General features: G+C 42.2%; 1 protein-coding gene across 4 annotated transcripts in view; it reads left to right on the top strand.

The window, feature by feature from the left end:
* The window catches only part of TMOD2 (tropomodulin 2), a 72589-nt gene that overhangs the window by 26481 nt on the left and 25182 nt on the right, over nucleotides 1–20926 (top strand). For 3 of the 4 annotated variants that reach the window (XM_060618518.3, XM_060618521.3, XM_060618517.3), the window contains 4 exons: nucleotides 6374–6568; nucleotides 8189–8345; nucleotides 13391–13513; nucleotides 17818–17904. In XM_060618518.3, coding sequence (XP_060474501.3) covers nucleotides 6443–6568; nucleotides 8189–8345; nucleotides 13391–13513; nucleotides 17818–17904 — 493 coding nt within the window. In that variant the 5' untranslated portion in view covers nucleotides 6374–6442. Of the gene's footprint in view, nucleotides 1–5283; nucleotides 5382–6373; nucleotides 6569–8188; nucleotides 8346–13390; nucleotides 13514–17817; nucleotides 17905–20926 lie in introns of all 4 variants that reach the window. The other variant, XM_060618520.3, reaches the window with a different exon arrangement.

Here is a 20926-nt window from a genome sequence, read left to right as displayed (position 1 = left end):
CTCAGGAACAAAGTCTAGGACAAATATATGGATTTGGGGGTCTTTAAGATATGGATTATAGTTAAAACTTTGGAGGTGTTGAGTTCCCTCAGGGAGATTCGTAGGAGAGAAGTTCTAAAACAGGACCTGAATATGCTAGTAGTTAAGATGGAGGAAAAGGAATTGCCAAAAGAGACCAAGACGGAGTGACCAGGGAAGTAGGAGAAAAACCATCTATGTTGCTGGACTGGATGCTCTTTAAGGCTTCAGGCAGCTCTGACATTCTGTGGTCCTGCAGAGCTGGGATTTGAGCCAGGTCTCAAAAGCAGAGCACATGGATAGGCCATGAGCATAGAGCAGGGCATTCCAAGGAATATTACTGTATCAGCCAAGGTTTCAACAAGAAACAGAGGACACACTCAAATGAACAGTTTGAAGAAGTTTTAATAAAGAGGCTATTTACAAAGACGCAGAGTGGGTTTAGGGAATTCAGTAAGACAGAAATCTGGCACTAGTCACAACAGGGACCCTTCACCACTCCCAGGCCTGAAGTCAGCTGGATGAGAGAGCAGCTGTGTATAGAGAGGACCTTCTGGACCAACCTCCTTGTTCCCTGCTCTCTGGTTTCTTTGTAGAGCCTCCTGTTGGCCAAACATAAACCAGAGAGCAAGAGAGCCCATTCACGCAGTAAATACATTATATTCCTGGGGCACAGAGCAAGGTGGAGAGTGGATGTGGAGGGGCAAACAAGATACTCAAACAATTATCTTGAAAAATGGAAATGTGTGGGTAAGAAAGTGTATTAGCTTCCTATTGCTGCTGTCACAAATTCAGTGGCTTAAAACAACAAGAATTTAGTATGTTACAGTTTTGGAGGTTGGAAATCCAAAACAGGTTTCGCTGGGCTAACATCAAGGTGTCAGCAGGTCTGCACTCTTTTCTGAAAGCTCTAGAAAATAATCCATTTCCTTGCCTTTCCCAGCTCCTAGAGGGCAGTCACATTTCTTGGCTTTCACCCCCTTCCTCTCTCTTCAAAGCCAGCATCACTCTGACCCTCTGCTTCTATCATCATGTCTTCTCTGGCTCTTCTGCTTTCCTTTTCCATCTTTTAAGAGCCCCTGTGATTACATTGGGCTCACCCAGATAATCCAGGATAATCTCCCTATTTTAAGATCCTTGATTTAACCCACATGGTCCCTTTTGCCATGTAAAGTAACATATTCTTGGTCCTGAGGATTAGCATCTGGACATCTGTAGGGTGTCATTATTCTGCCTATCACAGAGAGCAAATAAGCCTTTTTGGCTGGAGTAGAGTAACTCCCTGGAGAAAGTAATGAAGACAGAAAACAGAAAGTGCATATGAAGCCAAATTATGGGAGTTTTGGATGCTAGACCGTCTGAATTTTCATTCTGTAGACAAGAGGGGGCCATTGTTAAGTCCTTGCCCAGAGAAGTGGCTTGTTAGCAGTGTGAAGAAAGATGATCTGATTGTGGTGTGCTGGTGGCTTAGAAGGAAGAACAGAAACCTTTCAAGATGTGATTAGAGTAATCCAGGCCCAAAGGACAAAGGTCCAAAACAAGAGTGATAGGAAAGTGTGGTGTGAAAAGTTCTGTTGCAGTAAGAGTCTACAGGAGATGCTAACCAAGTGGACATGAAAAGAAGGGGGAGACAGGCGCCTGGGTGGCTCAGTCAGTTAAGTGTCTGACTTTGGCTCCGGTCATGATCTCACGGTTTGTGAGTTTGAGCCCTGTGTCGGGCTCTGTGCTGACAGCTCAGAACCTGGAGCCTGCTTCAGATTCTGTGTCTCCCCCTCTCTCTGCCCCTCCCCTCCCCTCCCTCCCTCCCTCTCTCTCTCCCTCCCTCTCTCTCTCTCTCTCTCTCGTAAATAAACATTAAAAAAAGGCGGGGAAGAATCTGAGGGTGGTCCAAGTTTTTAATGTGAATGACTGATAGATTAATGGTATGATCTAGAAAATCAGGAGAGCAAGTCAGTTTCACAGGAAGATGTGAAATTGGGAGGATAGTTGTAGAATCCTGGAATAGAAACAAATAGAATCTTATCAGCTCTAAGATACCACTGACTGTAAAACATCAATATTTTGTGTACCACTAAGGGAAAAAATGCTGTCAATTAAAATATGATGCATTTTCTTAAAAGTATAATTTTGGCTTTATTGAAAGAGCAGCTTTAGACTTACACATAGACTTTTTTGACATCTTTTAATTTACATATAACAAATTGCATATATTTAAAGTGTGCAGTTTGCTAAGTTTTAACATGCATGCACCTGTGAAACCATCACCACAATCAAGGTAGTGAACAAACATATGTATAGCTCAAAATTTTCCTCATACCCCTTCCGGATCCTCTCCTCTGCCCCTTGCTACCTCTCTCTCTTCCATTCCCAAGCAGCTATTAATTTAGTTTTCTGTCATATAGATTAGTTTACACTCTCTAGCATTTTAGTAAGTGGAGTCATACCATATGCATTCTTTTGGGTCTGGCTTCTTTCATTCAGCATAATTATTTTGATGTTCCTCCACGTTCTAGTGTGTTTCAGTAGTTCATTCCTTTTTACTTCTGATAGATTCCATTATGTAGATATACCATGATTTGTTTATGCATTGACCTACGAATGATCATTCAGTTTATTTACAGCTTTTGGTTTGAAATAAAGCTTCTATGAATACATTTTTTAAGTTATAGATCACCCTGGGCATAAAAAGGGAAAGTGCAAGTGAAACGAATTGGTTAGTATTCTTAAAAGTTCTTCACCTTTAGAGTTCAACCTTTGGGCCACTTTTTGATTCAGCCATTAATGTCTGGTTTTTTTCCACACAGTATCTCCTCTGTGCCATTTAGAGTAGTAATTGTTTTGGGGCGCTCAGGCAGCTAAGCAGCCTACTGCGGCTCAGGTTATGACCTCACGGTTTGTGAGTTCGATCCCCACATTGGGCTCTGAGCAGCTGTCAGTGTGGAACCTGCTTGAGATTCTCTCTTTCTTCCCCTCGCTCTCTGCCCCTCCCCCACTTATGCATTCTCTCAGGATGGATAAATAAACTTAAAAAAAAAAAAGAGTGGTAATTTTTTTTTTAATTTTTTAATGTTTATTTATTTTTGAGACAGACAGAGACAGAGCATGAACGGGGGAGGGGCAGAGAGAGAGGGAGACACAGAATCCAAAACAGGCTCCAGGCTCTGAGCCATCAGCCCAGAGCCCAGAGCCATCAGCCCAGAGCCCAGAGCCCCGTGACGCGGGGCTCGAACTCACGGACCTCGAGATCGTGACCTGAGCTGAAGTCGGACGCTTAACCGACTGAGCCACCCAGGCGCCCCAAGAGTGGTAATTTTTTAAAAAACCTATAAAAGAACTAAAAGGCATTAATGCTGGGTCCTTAACCCTGCTCTGTAATTATGTAGAGCTAGCTTAACCTGGGCCTTCCTTTGGGAGGGTTGCTAAACATGCCTGAGTCACCACCTCTCTCACTCCTTCTCCATTAGATTTAAAAAGAGTGGTGTACTATTTTTTAAAGCCCTGCGGATTTTTTTTTCCAAATCCCTGACACCCATTCTTCTAGTTTTGAAGCTGGTGCTTTTGATATTTATGCATTCGTAGGCAATGTCAAGTACATCTTGACTGCTGCTGGGCCAACAGTAATTGTAGGATCATCCATTGTAAAACACATCTCAATTTCAGAATGTTAAATGTGGAAAACTGTGTAACTTTAAGTAGGATTGTTCAACCAGTTCATTTGATGGTTAAGGCCCTGGCAGATTTAGATCTATGCCCAGTGTCACATGATAAATAAGCGGTTGCAGAGACCAGAACAAAGTGCATATGATCCAATTGTTCTCTGACTTTAGTGGGATAGTTTTTGCGGGAGGGTTTTGTTTGTTTGTTTCACTGGACTATAGCAATGGAAGCTTAAAAGAAGTCTGGCTAGGGACGTCTGGGTGGCTCAGTCGGTTAAGTGTCTGACTCTTAATTTCAGAGTCATGAGATCAAGCCCCACATTGGTCTCTGCATTGGGCGTGGAACCCGCTTAAGATTCTGTCTCTCTCCCTCTCCCTCTGCCCCTACTGGCACAGTGCCTGTGCTCTCCCGTGCTCTCTCTTTCTCTCAAAAAAAAAAAAAAAAAAAAAAAAAAAAAAAAAAAATCTGGCTAATGAGAGAGTTATGTTGTATATGGAAAAGACACCCAAGTAGAAAACCACAAACTTGAATGTGGTGAGCAGTTGAATTAATAAGAGAGGGGAGCAACATTCTAATAGCCCTTTAGTGGCTCACTTTCACCCAGTCTCTTCCCATGCCAACCCATTCTTCATTCTTACCTTTTGAATTACTTTCTATAAAAAAACAGCACTTCTCAGATCATTCCTTTACTTTAAAAATTTGTGGTGGAGGGGTGCCTGGGTGGCTCAGTCAGTTGAGCATCCAACTCTTGATTTTGGCTCAGGTTATGATTTCACGGTCCGTGAGTTTGAGCCCTGAGTGCACCATGCTGACAGTGCAGAGCCTGCTTGGTATTCTCTCACCCCCTCTCCTTCTGCCCCTACCCCCTCATGTTCTCTCTCTCTCTCTCTCTCAAATATAAACATTTTTTAAATAAAAAAAAATAATAAAAATAAAAATGTGTGGTGGCTCCCCATCTCCGACAGAATAAAGCCCAACGTCCTTGGCAAGACTCGTAGGGAAGGCCCTGCCCAAGTGTCCCTGTCTTGCCTTTATTTCCTTCCTCTCCCCATAGCACATCAACCCTTCACCAACATACCACCTACCTTCTTATCTTTGTGCCTTTGTTTATGCTGCTCTTTTCTCTGGAATAATCCTTCCCCACCCACACCCATCTATGGTCTTTTTCTTCAGGGCTCAAATGCAACCCCTTTTTCACAGTTTCCCCTCAACTCTCCACTTCTCTTACCTGATGATTACTTCCTCTTGTGTTTTTAATTTTTTTTTTAATGTTTATTTATTTTTGAGAGAAAGAGAAAGAGAGAGTGAGCAGGGGAGGAGCAGAGAGAGATGGAGACACAGAATCCAAAGCAGGCTCTGGGCTCTGTGCTGGCATTACAGAGCCCAACATGGGGCTCCAACTCACGAGCTGCAAGATCATGACCTGAACCAAAGTCAGATGTTCAACCGACTAAACCACCCAGGTGCCTCCCTCTTGTGTTTTTAAACCTATTTAATCCTTCTGTTACAACACTTATCAAGTGGTGTTATCTCTATGCGGGTGTCTCACTGAGCTGTGATCTTCTTGAAGGATCACATCTTGTTTATCTTTGTGTTGCTGCTTTCTAGACCCGTGCCTGACAAATGGTAGGCATACAGCAAATATTAATTGCCTTGAAAGATCTGATTGAGGTTAATACTGCCTAAGGAGAAACACAATCAGCTAAGTAAGTACCTTGCTATTTCCTAAATGCAATATTATCTTTCTAGAGGAGAGATGAAAAATCCTCTGCAGGAAAGACGGGATTGAGTAAAATTTTATTTTGAGTGAAAGTTTAGGAGTGAGGTGGTATAAAAGAGTGGGTTGGAAGGAGAATGGACTAGAGGTATAACGAGATAGGGAGCATGACTAAGGAAACAAAAAGGAAATGGGACTAGGGGCTGCTGGGTGGCTCAGTCAGTTAAGCATCAGACTCTTGATTTCAGCTTAGTTCTTGATCTCAGGGTTGTGAGTTCAAGCCCATGTTGGGCTCTGCACTGGAAGTGAAGCCTACTTAAAAAAAAAAAAAAAGGAAATGGGACTGTGGGACTAGAAAGAGAACAGAAGAGGAGGGAAGAAGAAAAGAGAAACATGGAGAGAGTATGTAGTCAGGATTTTAGAATCTTACTTAGATGAATTGCAGGGAGTTAATGAACAATGCTTTCTCACACGGACATTCCAGACTCTTTCCTGAATGAGCCCCATTTTGTATTCCTCACATCACTCTCTCCCTGAAAAGACACAAGTATGCTTCTTACAACAGCTTTACAATTCGTGCATTGTTTTTCACTGTTTTCTATGGAAAGCTGGAGGAGGCAGAGTAGTGTGGTAGAAAGGCTCTCTACTCCACTGGGAACCAGGACGCCTGGCACATGCCAGCTCTGGAGCCTCGAGCAAGGCACTTAGCCACCTTTGCCTCAGAATCTTCATCTGTAAAATGGGATATTAATATCTGTCCAGGATTCCTTTCTGGACTGCTTGGAAAGATCTAAATAAGTGAAAGAATGCATATGAAAACCCTTTGTAAGCTGTCCGGTTGCTCTGCGGAGGGAGGTGATATTACCTTTTCTTTGAATTATTTGTCCAATAAAGACTCCGTTGGCAGATAGCAGAGCCCTGTCTCCTGTCAATAAGTCCAGTTCATGGAATAAAATAACAGTGTCTCTTTCTTATTTGTAGTATTCTGAAGTCCTGGGAAGCTGGTCTGTTTAAATGTTCATGACCCATGAGAAGGGCATATAAGAAACCATGGCACTCCCTTTTCAAAAAGAGCTGGAGAAATACAAGAACATCGATGAAGATGAGCTTCTTGGCAAACTCTCAGAAGAGGAACTGAAACAGTTGGAAAATGTTCTTGATGACCTAGATCCCAAGGTTAGTGACCTGGAACTGAAGCAGCGTGGGTCATGATAGTATGGGATAAATGGTGTGGCTTGGTCATTAAACAATGGTAGAGAGATCCCTTAGCTCCAAATGCAAATTCTGGGTTTTTCCCCTGATTGGTTCTGGGTGATTCACTCTGACAAATTCATAAAGAACCTCAGTAGCCACATCTGTATAATACGGCAAATGTATTTCTCAAAAACCAATTTAATGTAAATAGTAAAAAATATTTCCCATTTCTTAAGAAAGCAACAGTCTGACTTAGGGAGGAAGAAAAGAAAGAGGGAAAGGGAACAAATCTTACCAAAGTTCTATTGTGAGGTCATACAGTCTACTGGGCACAGAAGCCATTGGAGTAAATTATATTATTCCCATTCAGGAGCGCCTGGGTGGCTCAGTCAGTTGAGTGTCTGACTTGATTTCGGCTCAGGTCATGATCCCACGGTCATGGGATCGAGCCCTGTGTCAGGCTCCATGCTGAGTGTGGAGCCTGCTTAGGATATTCTCTCTCTCTCTCTCTCTCTCTCTCTCTCTCTCTTTCTCATTCTCTGCCCCCTGCCCCTCCCTTTGCCCCTCCCCCACTTGTGCATGCTTTCTCTCTCTCTCTCTCTCTCTCAAATAAATAAAATTTAAAAAATTAAAAATTAAAAAAATTAAAAAATTTTATTCCCATTTCATATATGAGGGGGACAAACTAGGAGAGGTAATTGATATAAGATCCCATATTAGTAAACACCAGAGGTGGTATTTAAACCAAGTCTTTACCCCCAAATACAGATCTGTTTTATATCTTATTTATAAAAACTGCATAAATAACTTGAAACATTTGATGATCTTACAGCAATGGATAGATTTGAGTTATTATAGCAACAATATCATGTAAATTTAAGTGGAGCTTCTAATATTTTTATCAGCTCTTGAAATGCTAAGTAGCTTGTTACAGTGTTTGTTTAGCAAACACTTTCTTCAGCCCTGATAGTGTTATCTACAGAGGCATCCAAAATAGTGGTTTTTACTATAAATAAAAATGTCACTAAAAATTATTTGTATGATATTTTGATAGGCCAGACATTGGATATTTTATTTACTTTAAAATTTTTTTTTAGTTTTGAAACTTAAGGAATCCCTAAGCTTCATCAAGCAAGTATCAGCATCTACCCTATTTGCTCACGTGCTTGGATGTTTTCCTAGGAGAGAGGCTAGAGATAGGAGAGGATAGCCACGTTGGCTCCTCATTTGTCTCCATATGCCTGCCTAGGAGCACATTGGGTACAGAGCTGGCCAAACCTAAGTGTGATCTGTGAGGAAGGAGGCCACGAAGGGTGGCTGGACTTTTGCCACCACATTCTAGAAAGCAGCTGCAGAAGACTCAGAGGCTGCTCGAACCGTTTATGTTCTGCCTGCACTCACTGGGAGCCTTCCTCTCAGCACAGGATGTTAGAGCAAGTAGGGCCTCAGAGACATGCCAGAGACCTCGGTCCTCAGTTCACGCGTACGTCTCTGCACAGGTGTCCTGCCTCCCCAGTATCAGCAGGGCTGGGGTGGAGGGCGGGTAACAGAGCATCAGTAGGGCAAACACCTTCCTTCCTGCTCACACCTCTGTGTCATCAGAGCGCCCTGCTACCGGCTGGATTGCGACAGAAAGACCAGACACAGAAAGCAGCCACTGGCCCATTTGATCGTGAGCACCTCCTTATGTACCTGGAGAAGGAGGCTTTGGAACAGAAAGACAGGGAAGACTTTGTGCCCTTTACTGGAGAAAAGAAAGGTAAGGACCACAGGTACCACATCCTGGGACAAAGGGACTCCGGATACCTTGTCACAGGGGGTCCAGCAAGGGAACTGACCTGGAAGTGAGGAAGCCCAAGAACTGGATTTTTTATTGAAAGAATCATGGCTGGTAGAGACATGTCAGTGTATATTTGTCCAATCCTGTAGAATGTGCACCGCCATGAGCGAACCCTAATGTAATGTATGGACTTTGGGTGATAATGATGTCAATGTAGGTTCTTCATTTATAACAAACGTACCATTCTGCTGCAGGATGTCGATGGGGGAGGGTTTGCAAGTGTGGGACAAGGAGTATATTGGAACTCTCTGTACTGTGCTCTATGAACCTAAAACTCCTCCAAAAAAATGATGTTTACTCAGCAAAAAAAATACTAAATAAATATTTAGGCTAAATAAATGAATACTTAGAGTGTGACGGTACTCAAGTTAGTTCTATGAAAAATATCTTCAACCCCAAAGAAAAAGCTTTGGCAGTATGAGGTAGTGTTGTGCCTCAAAGAAGGTTTATGGGCATTAGTGTGTTTCTCTTAGCCCAGTGCTTGACCAGCTGCAGACGTCCCCTCAAGGCCTTTCTACTCCATGTCTAGGATAGTGGTGGCACCAGACCCCTACCTTGAGATGCTACCGTTAGAGACCAGTGAAATCAACCATTCCCTCAGCCAGGATTTACCAGACACCAGGTGCTGGGGCCACAGTGAATAAGACCCTACCTTGCCCTCCAGGAGCTTGTGGTCTAGTGAGAAGAGCATTGTGATCATCCTGATGAGACTCTGAGGAGCAAAGGGATGTTCCTCCAAGACAAGGAAAACCCATCCTCCTTAGCTCTTAACCCTGGGCTCCCGTTTGGAGGAAAAATGGGTCCCAATAGCCTGTGCAGTTTCCACAGCTGCAGACAGTGACTTGGGCCCACAGATACTAATGAATCATTGGTAACCTCATGGCAGCTACAGTCTTTTTAAAATGCAAATCAAATCATGTCACTCCCCTGCTTCAAGTCTCAAATCCTTACTGTGGTCCTCAGAGCCCTGGGAGAGCTCACCTTGCCCACCTCTCTAATGTCATTTCCCCTTCCCTTGCTAAGTCTTAGCCCCATTGTCATTGTTCATTTCCCCAAATCTGCCAAGTTCCTTTCCCATCCCAGGCTTCTCATGGCCCCTTCCTTCTGACCCACATTCCCATTTCTCACATTCTAAACATCTCAGCTTAAATGTCAGGTCCCTGGGCTTTCCCTGACCTTCCCTTCTTTCTGCCATGGCACTCATTTATTGCTTTCACAGCACTATCTCAGTGTTGTTCATCATTTTGTCTATTTACTTTGGGTTTGTGTGTTTCCCACATCAGATGAGATCCCTACAGTGGGACTGTGTCTCTCTTGCATCCCAGCATAGAAACTGGCACTGGGGAGGCACTTGATAAACAGGGGTTCGAATGAATGCCATCTCAGAGCTGCTGTTCGGGGTCCTGGGGGGCAGGAGCATAGCTCCTCAGTTGGCATGAGTCAGAGCAACATCTGGCAGTCCTCTGAATTGTGCACATTTGATGCATCAGGCACCACTGATAACATCAATTTATTAAGAAAGTGAAGTTGGACAGTGACAAATTGGGCAAATAACTAAGGAATACCATATAAATATGGAGCTGTTTCTAAGGCAGTGTAGCTGCTGTTGGATCGATTTCATTGTGAAAGAACAATTACAATGTCAAATCTTCAATAAAATCCCAATTAACATCCAATATTAGGATAGTGACAGAATAATAAGAGGAAAGTTGTGGTTGCTTCTTCTCAGAGTACAGGTCTGGGGGAGCAGCAATGGTAAAGTATCTCTCAATCCAGATTAATTTCCAGATGTTTCACATGGGAGTTAGGAGTCCAGGAGCAGTCTGAGTAGTAAATGGTAATACAGAAGGGGCACACAAATTGCATAGTGCTTAGTAGAAGGTTGAGAAGCAACACAGTTGGACAAAATGAGCAGAGAGCAAGTTTTCCAAACAGAGCGGAGGGATCAGAGCAGAGTCTGCAGCGCCCCTGGAAGGACTAGCAGATGACCTGGTCCCAGCTAACCAACTGGGAGCAGTGGGAGGCAATCATGAAAGCCTCAGAAGAGGGGCTGTACAACTTCAGTTCTGAATACCGTGTGCCCTGGGCCCTGAGGTTCCTGGGCCACATTTAACTTTCTGTGATGGTTTTATTCACTTAGAACATGATGTGTGATTGCCCCCCTCCCTAAAAATGGATATGCAGCAGCAGTTGTCCTAAATTTTGACAACTGGGGGCCACCTGTGCACCTGGTGTTTTGGGTAATCCTAAACACTACCATGAAGGAGAAATGTAGAAGCCTATTTGACTCTGGAATCAAGATCATCTGAGCCGCAAGGAAAATGCTTTGGGCTGCAGATACTATAAAAAAAAAAAGTCTGGGATGAACCCCAGCATCTGAGATGTTATTGATTGATTATTTTCTTTTTCATTTTCTATCTTCTAGTCATTCTCCTTGTATTTTTCATCATTCTCCAGTGTATTTTCCTTCTTTCTGGGAAATGTGGCAGTTTATGTGATGCTGAGGCAGGAAGCAGGTTGATGGTCAATGGTAGAGACCTTGACCCCAGATTGACCACAAGCAGTGGTGTCTCTCTAGGGTGCCCAGCTCTACCTAGTCCCTGTTAACATATGCAAGCATTTGAAGATCTGGTAAACTATCAGGAAGTCTGTAGCCCCTGCAACCAGGGACATCTCTTGGAGAGGATTCATGAAGGAGAGTTACTGACTTTGGGTTTGACCTTTACCTTTCCAATGGGAGTAAGGAAGAGTGGCTAGCCATGGAGACCTAGAAACAGTGTTGGTCCCCATTGGCTGAAGCTGGAGCCAGCTGTCTGTTCTACCCAAGGGGACAGAGGAGAGGGCAATTGAAGGGTGTGTCTTTAGGGAACTCCAAAGATCAAAATGGAGGAGAACAATGTCAAAGATCATGCCAAGAAGTAAGAGCAGCTCCAAAAAAGAAACCACAAATCAAAGGCTGGAAGGAATTGGAAAAAAGTGCAAGTAGGTCTGGAGTATTGCTATGGCAGATCTGGAATGTCCTGGGTTTCCCTTTATGAGTCATTGCACATGTGGGATGTGGGTGCGTTGACCTGGCTAAGTGTTAGGAGCAGGTAACATGTGATTCTCCCACTGATGTGATCGTCAGTCCAGAGGTTGAGGCTGGTGAGGTAGGGCATAGATATCGACATATTCAGAAGTAAGTCAGGGTCAAAGTAAATGGAATCTGGCTGACAGGATGAAGCAGGAGTTGGTGGCAGAGTATGTGCATATGGGAAGCACAGAGTACCTTGCTGTTCACAGACAAGCATAATTCTAAAAATGTCAACCCTGATTTCTCCCTTTAAATCTGACTTCCTTTGGTATGTTCTAGAGAGGTGGCTGTGTCCCCAGGTCACTACACTAGTCCCAGTGACCCTAGATACAGCATCCTAGTAGTGAACAATATCAGTCTAGGGGGAAAAACTCTGGAAGAGCACCAGTTTGTCCCTCAGGAACCTCCAATTTGCAAGGTCCAAAGCAAGAACACAAATAGAAGTCCATGTGCCATTTTTTATATTTAAAAGCTAACCAACTGTTGGGGCGCCTGGGTGGCTCAGTTGATTAAGTGTCTGACTTCAGCTCAGGTCATGATTTTGCAGTTTGTGGGTTCGAACCCCACATCAGGTTCTGTGCTGACAGCTCAGAGCCTGGAGCCTGCTTCAGATTCTGTGTCTCTGTCTCTGCCCTTCCCATGCTCATGCTCTGTCTGTCTCTCAATAATAAATAAACATTAAAAAATTTTTTGAAAAAAAGCTAACAAACTATTAAAATATGTTTTATACTGTGGGGTACCTGGGTCTTTCAGTTGGTTAGGCATCCAGCTCTTGATTTCAGCACAGGTTATGATCTCACAGTTCATGAGATTGGGCTCCGCACTGACAGTGGAGAGCCTGTTTGGGATTCTCTTTCTCCCTCTCTCTCTGCCCTTGCCTGCTTTCATGCTCTTTCTCTCTCTCTAAAATAAACAAACTTAAAAATATATATATGTTTGGGTCACCGGGTGGCCCAGTTAGTTAAGCATCTGACTACTGATTTCAGTTCAGGTCGCGATCTCATGCTTCATGGAATCGAGCCCTGTGTCAGGCTCTATGCTGATAGCACAGAGCCTGCTTGGATTTTCTCTCTCCCTGTGTCTTCCCCTCCCCTGTTCATGTATACTCTCTTTCTCTCTCTCTCAAACTAAATAAATAAATAATACACACACACACACACACACACACACACACACATACATACACTCCTACAAATACACCTAGAAGGCCAGGATTCTTGGACTTCTAAAAGTTTCATGCAAGCATATGAGTCTGTCTTACGCTGCTGGGCTTCAGCACACATATTTGACACCCAGCCTACATACCCAAGCTTCATCTATACTCACCCACAAATAGCCTCCTCTTGGCCTAGAGTGACATGGGGAAAGGATTCATGCAGGCCTTGGAAGCAGGTTTAGGTGTCTTTGGGCAGAGAATTCCAGGGTTCTAGATGCGTGGAGCATGGTCTAGCAGGTGGCCTGGATTCTGGATGGTAATGTCTCTTTGACCCCATGACTCCTTCCTCGATATGGGAGGGAGGGATATAGGAGGGAGATTGCAGGAGAGGAAGACCAGAGTGGAGCCCTCTAAAGTGTGGGGCCTGTGGCAGGACCTCTCTTGTCCAGGTCTAAGGGCAATGGTGGCGATCAATGGTAGAGAGGTAAAAACTACCGTTTCCCTGTCTGTTTAAAGACTGTTGTCTCCTCACATCTTTGTGTTGCCAAACACAGGATTCCTCCTCTGACATTCCTTCCCTCTGATAGTGGATTAATGCTACTGCCATCCCAGCAATTAAGGAATCCCAGTTGGGCATGCAACTTTTAGTGGCCAGAGCTGCATTGTCTGGTCAGTCCTTTTACCCTACCCTGGTCAGCAACACACAATGGTTTTTGTTTTTCTTCTGATTTAAAGGGAGAGTCTTCATCCCCAAAGAAAAGCCCGTAGAAACTCGTAAAGAAGAAAAAGTGACCCTTGACCCAGAACTAGAAGAAGCTTTGGCCAGCGCCTCTGACACCGAACTCTATGATCTTGCAGGTTAGTCCTCAACTCTGGGAACCTTGCCTGTCTGGCTCTGTGACCTCCAGGCACTCACCAGCACCCCAGCAGCAGCCTTTGAGCTTCTCTATAACTACTGATAAGAATTGCAATACCAGGTTGTCTTCTGTTATTATGTGGCTGTAAGACTCAATGCAAGTGACTTAACCTCTCTGAGCAAACCTTACTTTGCTGTATGTGTCTCAGCTATAAAATTTAGAGTCCTATCTCAGATGTAAACTGTCCCAATAATACCTATGTTACAAAATTCAAGAGTTTGAGAAACCAAAGGGAATAAATCTAAAAGAGCACTGAGAATTTAAACAACAAAATAATAGCCCTCTTTCTAAGGAGCTTTCATATTTGCATTTTATCACATTTTATCCTCATAAAATATTCATGAAGCTCTTGCCCTTCCCCACAGTCACCATTCCATTCTGATTGCCACTAAGAGGTTTGTTAGCCCCACAATGGAGCAGGAGTTATTTACCATTACATCCACACAGGAAGTAAAGCCAATCAGCCCGATCTCATCTTTTTCTAGTTTTCTTAACGATAGCAACAAAATAGTAAATGTTGTTATGATTTGAATTGATTATACATGCAGATAGGCAAAACACAAATAGTATAGAAGAATGGGAAGTCAAGATGGCAGTAGATTAGGGGTCAGCTAACTGCGACCTGCCTCCTGTTTTTGTAAATAAACTGTTACTGGAACATAACAACAACAACAAAAGGCTATGTACTGAAAGTAAGTTTCTGTGGCACCTGGGTGGATCAGTCAGTTTAGCACCCGACTCTTGATTCTGGCTCATGGTCGTAATGTCACGTTTCATGGAATTGAGCCCCGCATCCTGCTGTGTGCTAACAGCACAGAGCCTGCTTGGGATTCTCTGTCTCCCTGTCTCTCTGCCCCTCCCCCAATCACTTTCTCTCTCTTTCTCTTTCTCTCTCTCTCTCTCTCTCTCTCAAAAATAAATACATAAATGTTAAAAAAAAAAAAGAGAAAGTTTCTTACCCTAATTAAGCCTCCTCCCATTTCTAATATATCCTTCAAGAAAGATTCTATGCATATACCAGCATATTTTTGCATTAATGGGATGTGTTTTTTTTCCAAATGGGATGTAAATATGGATTATTAGGGTTATTAGGTCACCACAGGATAAAGGTGCTTTCAGAAACAGTCCACAAGCTTTGTCAAAAATCCTCACATCTTTATTCCACTGAAAGACATTTGTAATAATAATCCTCCCTCCCAGGAGAACCAGCCATGCCACCTCAGCTACATTTCCACTCCTTCTGTGATAGTCAGTCATCAATATTAAGTTCACATATTTGAACCTGTCTCAGAAATCACTGCAGGAGTTAAGGCATCTGCATCATGCAGTTAAGAAGGTGCTTTGCAGTGACCTTTTTTCTTAGCCCTGTGGTTGCTGTGGAGGGATCTTGTTATGGTTACTGCTCCTCTCAAGGGTTGTCTCATGGACATGCCCAAAGGGAGAATGCATGGCTGGGCTCGAATTCCCAGGAAATGCTGAAGAAAGGAGAAAGAGAAAAACACCAACCATTTGAAAGAATCTAGATTCTGAAATTCATACAATAATAATACCAGGGGAATAATCCAGAAAGAAAACTGTGTTATTATCTCTACTCAGCCTCACTCCATCGTCAGGTGCTCCCTCAGAGCTCAGGAAGCCCACCTGGGGGTGGGTGACAGCATCTTCTCTAGGGTGGATCTTTCTGGAAGGTCAAGAGCAGCCCCGTGAGTGCATGGGCTGAGAGCCAGTGAGGTTTAGATAACAATGAGTATCAATGGCCTGCACATGTTATGATGGCAGGTAGACAACGGCAAGGGAGCAGCAGCTGACCGCCAAGGCAGCATTTCTCAGAGCATCTGTACCTCAGCTTGACCACCAGCTCTGCTGGTCTAGAGATTTCATCTTGTCTATGCACATAAGGGCCATCAGTTTGGGGCGGATCTACTAGCCAGATTCCCAGGAAACAGATAAAACAAAAATTGAAACTTGGCAAGGGGAGCCAAATTATAATTAGAAGTTGCTCAGTGAAGAGGCGTCTGGGTGGCTCAGTAGGTTAAGCATCCAACTTCGGTTCAGGTCATGATCTCATAGTTTGTGAGTTTGAGCCCTGCATCGGGCTTTGTGTTGACAGCTCAGAGCTTAGAGCCTGCTTCGGATTCTGTGTCAACCTCTCTCTCTGCCTCTCCCCTGCTCACACTGTCTCTTTCTCTCAAAAATAAATAAACTTAAAAAAAAATCTAAAAAAAAAAAAAAAAGTTGCTCAGTGCATATAGGGCCAAAGCAAGATATATTTGGATGACCTAAGTGGCCTGTGTCTATCAAATAGGGCATCTTCTGCTCAATGTCGCTCCTCATCAGGGAAATACAAATCCAAACCACACTCAGATATCACCTCATGCCAGTCAGAGTGGCCAAAATGAACAAATCAGGAGACTATAGATGCTGGAGAGGATGTGGAGAAACGGAACCCCTGTGGCACTGTTGGTGGGAATGCAAATTGGTGCAGCCACTCTGGAAAACAGTGTGGAGGTTCCTCAAAAAATTAAAAATAGACCTACCCTATGACTCAGCAATAGCACTGCTAGGAATTTACCCAAGGGATACAGGAGTACTGATGCATAGGGGCACTTGTACCCCAATGTTTCTAGCAGCACTCTCAACAATAGCCAAATTATGGAAAGAGCCTAAATGTCCATCAACTGATGAATGGATAAAGAAATTGTGGTTTATATATACAATGGAATACTACGTGGCAATGAGAAAGAATGAAATATGGCCCTTTGTAGCAACATGGATGGAACTGGAAAGTGTTATGCTAAGTGAAATAAGCCATACAGAGAAAGACAGATACCATATGGTTTCACTCTTATATGGATCCTGAGAAACTTAACAGAAACCCATGGGGGAGGGGAAGGAAAAAAAAAAAGAGGTTAGAGTGGAAGAGAGCCAAAGCATAAGAGACTCTTAAAAACTGAGAACAAACTGAGGGTTGATGGGGGGTGGGAGGGAGGGGAGGGTAGGTGATGGATATTGAGGAGGGCAACTTTTGGGATGAGCACTGGGTGTTGTATGGAAACCAATTTGACAATAAACTTCATATATTGAAAAAAAAAAGAAAAAAATTTAAAAAAATTTAAAAAACAAATAGGGCATCTTCTCCTTAGGCAGTGCCAGAAACACAGCAACAAATTCTTATTTCTTTAACAAGAATGTGTAAAGCACTTAGAACATTGTCTGATGCATGGGAAGTCATTTAATCTTTGTAACACTTGAAGGATAATTATTATCCCTATTTTACAGATGAGGAAACTGATGTTCAGGGACATTTAGTAACTTCCCAAGTCACACAGGTAGTTTGTGATAGAACCAGGATTCTAACTCTAGGTGACTGCTCCTGAGTGCCACTCTTAACTCTGGACCTTTGCCCTTTATTGGGCTGCTGCTGGCTGCCTCCCTCCTCCTGATGTGTCGATTACGGTACAGCTGATGAGGAGCTCTGAGATGCTCCTTCACTACCTATTGACAGATGACTTGTCCTGGGATTCTTCTCCAGGTGGCCAGTCTCATCTGTACAGTTTCATCGGAAGATCGGGCAGTTGTGTTTCAGCCTGCCCAGAGCTCGTTCTTGCCCAGTGCTGTTTCTTGCGTCCTGTGCTGCCTCCTGGTGCAAGCTTCACATAATACAGGAGACTGAAAATCTCAGTATGCTTATGTGGCCTTTTATTGCTGACATCTCTTTTATTTACCACCCTAGGATGCTGTAAACTGGAGAGGAAACCTGTTGGTCCTGAGAAAGGGGTGGCTTACATTGAGAGAGGTCCATGATCTTTCTGTTATTTGCCTCTGGGAGAGTACATGCTGTAATCTATATAACGTTAGATCTTAAAATATCCTTAGACTCAGTCCCACCTTCACATTTTACAGATGAGAAAACAGAAAGGTTGAGTCTACTTAACTAGGAGGTCTAAGCAAGTTTTCAGTAATTTGGGGACATAACTGGACCATTGTCCCCAGATGCTAAATGATTCTACCTGTATAGCCCCAGAAAGACATCTGAAGATTGCTGGTGGCCTTGGAAAGAGATTTTTTTTAATATATAAGCTTATTTAACACTGTATGTGTCCCACACACTATGCAAGGCTGGGGGGCTCTGGACACTTACCTTTATGATACGAAGAATTGTTCTTCAAGGAAAATTAACATTGTGGACATCCTAATGTGCCTTCCCAAACTTAATGTATATTCACTGTTAATCTTTGTTTTTAGCTGTTCTTGGAGTGCACAATTTACTCAACAATCCAAAGTTTGATGAAGAAACGGCCAGCACTAAAGGTGGCAAAGTGCCCGTGAGAAGTAAGTTGATGTGGAGTCTGTGGTGTGTGAAAATTGAGAGCTTCAGGTGGTGTTGATAAGAGGGATGCCTGTTGAATCCAGAGTTCCATCCTGTAGGCTTTGAAGGTAGATTGTGTCAACGCACTAAGGATCACTGGGCTCTGGGCATTCAAACCAGAATAGGGAAGCCAATAATCAAAGTTTTTGCAGCATAATGGACCAATCAGTGTGTTTTTCCCAGAACATACTCTTTTGGTGGGTCTACTCACCCAAAATATAAAATTGCTGATAAAAAGGTTGCATAGTCAACATAGATTGCAGAGTTTCATGTTCCTGATGATGCTTTTTAATCAATAATAGTATTTTCAGTAAGTTCCCTTTTCTATTAGGTATCTTTGTTTTCTCAATAATGGACACAGGTCATTAGAATTTGAATTCCTACTTCCCCCTGAGAATGTGAAAGACACACTGGCATGGACTTAGCCGGCACAGAAAGTTCAAGACCACAATTCTCTGTGTCAGCATTTCCCAGAAAAGCGTACAGTTTATTAGACTCTTGTATTTACTCATTCATTAGTTATCTACTGAATACCTTATGCGTCAGGAATGTTCTAGGTATGAAGATAAAAAATGGTCTCTGCCTAAAGGAACTTATCTGTCCATGGGAGGGATGGACCAACAATCAAGTAATTTTGCTACAGTGTGATCCAGGTGCTGTAAAAACTTGCAGAAGATTACAGATTTTTCTTAGGTGAAGTGTATTTTATTCTCTTTGAAGGAGACTTAGCACGTACTTTCTAGTCTGAGCAGCATATTTACAGACCATCATTGATACTGAGATATTTATCCAAACAATGAGCAGTATTACTTTTTTTTTTCATTTTTGCTTATTCATATAGATGAAAAATGTTTATCCTTTTTAACTTTAGTATCAAAGGGTAACATTCTGACAACATGTTTGTTTTTAAAAATCTGGCGCATAATCTTGTGGACTTTTATGCACAGACATATCATTAACCTTTTTTAAGGCTTTTTTTTTTTTTTAGAATTTTAGGTACACAGCAAAACTGAGCAGAAGGCACACAGATTTCCCATATACTCCCTGTCCTCAATTCATGCATAGCTTCCTCCATTACCAACACCCCCCACCAGAGTGGTACATATGTTACACTTCATGAACCTACAGTGACACATCATTATCACCCTAAGTCTGTTGTTTACATTAGTGTTAACTCTTGGGGTTGTACATTCTATGGGTTTGGACAAATGTATAATGACATGGATCCACCATTATGATATCATGCAGCGTAGTTTCATCTATGCTTTCTTCTAGGGGGTTTATTGTTTTGCATTTTACATTTAGGTGAAAAATTTTGAGTTAATTTTTGTGAAGGGTCTAAGGTCTGTGTCTAGACTCTTTTTTTATGTATGGTTTGTGTATGGTTGTCCAGTTCTAGCACCATTTACTGAAAAGACTCTTCTCCATTGCATTTTTTGCTCCTTTATTGAAAATCAGTTGACTGTATTTATGTGGATCTATTTCTGGGCTCTCTACTCTGTTATATTGATCTGTTTGTCTATTCTTTCGCCAATACCACACTCTTTTGATTACTGTAGTTTTGTAGTAAGTCAAAGTTGAGTAGTGTCAGTCCTCCAACTTTGTTCTTTTTCAGTATTGTGTTGGTTTTTCTTGGTCTTTTGCCTCTTCCTATAAACTTTAAAATCAGTTTGTTGATGTATACAAAATAACTTGCTGGGATTGCATTGAATCTATACCTCAAGTTGAGAAGAACTGACATCTTGACAATATTGAGTCTCTTGCAGTTATCCCTCCATTTAGTTCTTTTTGATTTCTTTCAATAAAGTTTTGTAGTTTTCTTCATCTAGATCTTGTAAAGATTTTTTATACGTACAAATGAAATACCTAAGTATTTCATTTTTCATTAACTTTTTTTCAAATTATGGTTCTCTTCTTTTATCAGTACATGTTGGTTTGCCCCCTTCTTTTAATGAATAGATCACATCTTATTATGAGAGATTATGCTGTAACTTAACCATTTTCATATTGATAGGCTTTGTATTTATCATATTTTGCTGCCACAAGTAATATGTCAGTGAACATCCCTGAAAAATATATTTATGTATTTGTGCTTTTTTTTTCCCTGTAGGTTAGACTCCTAGATACAGAATTACTGGGTCATAGAGTACCCACATTTTACATGTTGATAAGTAAGGCCAAATTCCTCCCAAAAAGTTTGTACCAGTTTACGTTCTCACCATCAACATAAGAGGATGTGTTTGACTTCACAGTTGTTGCCAATTCTACATGTTATCTCTTTTTACATTTTTGTGCTAGTCAAATGGTGTTCCATTTTTTAACTTCACAATTTAGTTACTTTTTATATTTTTGGTTGAGTGACAGATTCTTCTGATCATATTATTTGTTCATTTTTAATTGGATTGTCTACTAATTTGTAGGAGCCCTGTGTATATTGGGATAGTAACAGTTTGTATGTTAAATATATACTGCAAATGTTTTCTGTTAACTGCTTTTGAGAATTGTTCCATTCTGCCTTTCTGTCCCTTTCTCTTCCCATACCTTCCTCAAAATTAAATCTCCAAATGGAAATCAGAGAAGGATGAGGTATGGTCAAGAGGCCAGAAGGGGCACCTGGCTGGCTCAATTGGTAGAGCAACTCTTGATCTCAAGGTCATGAGTTTGAACCCCACATTGGGTATGGAGCCTACTTAAAAGGAATAAATAAATAATATTTAAAAAAAAGAGGCCAAAGGAATAGTATGGTTTTGGAAATGAAGAAACTTATTTCTTTTTTGAATCTCAGCTCCTGTAGCTTGATGATTATAGTCTGAAAGTGATCCATATACAGCAGCAATAACTGCTTGTGGATTTGGTGGGGCGGCGGGGCGGGGGGTAGGTTGGAGTTTACTATAGGGCCTTCTGAACTTTTGGTTCCATGTAGCATCAGCCACTGAGACTTCTTTGCATTGCAGTTGAGAAGCATCAGTGTTTGAAACTGTGACT

The sequence above is a fragment of the Panthera onca genome, chromosome B3, assembly GCF_046562875.1.
Source record: "Panthera onca isolate mPanOnc1 chromosome B3, mPanOnc1 haplotype 2, whole genome shotgun sequence".
Lineage (NCBI taxonomy): Eukaryota > Metazoa > Chordata > Mammalia > Carnivora > Felidae > Panthera > Panthera onca.
Note: the sequence above shows the minus strand (reverse complement) of the source record. Positions and strands in the feature narration are given on the sequence as shown.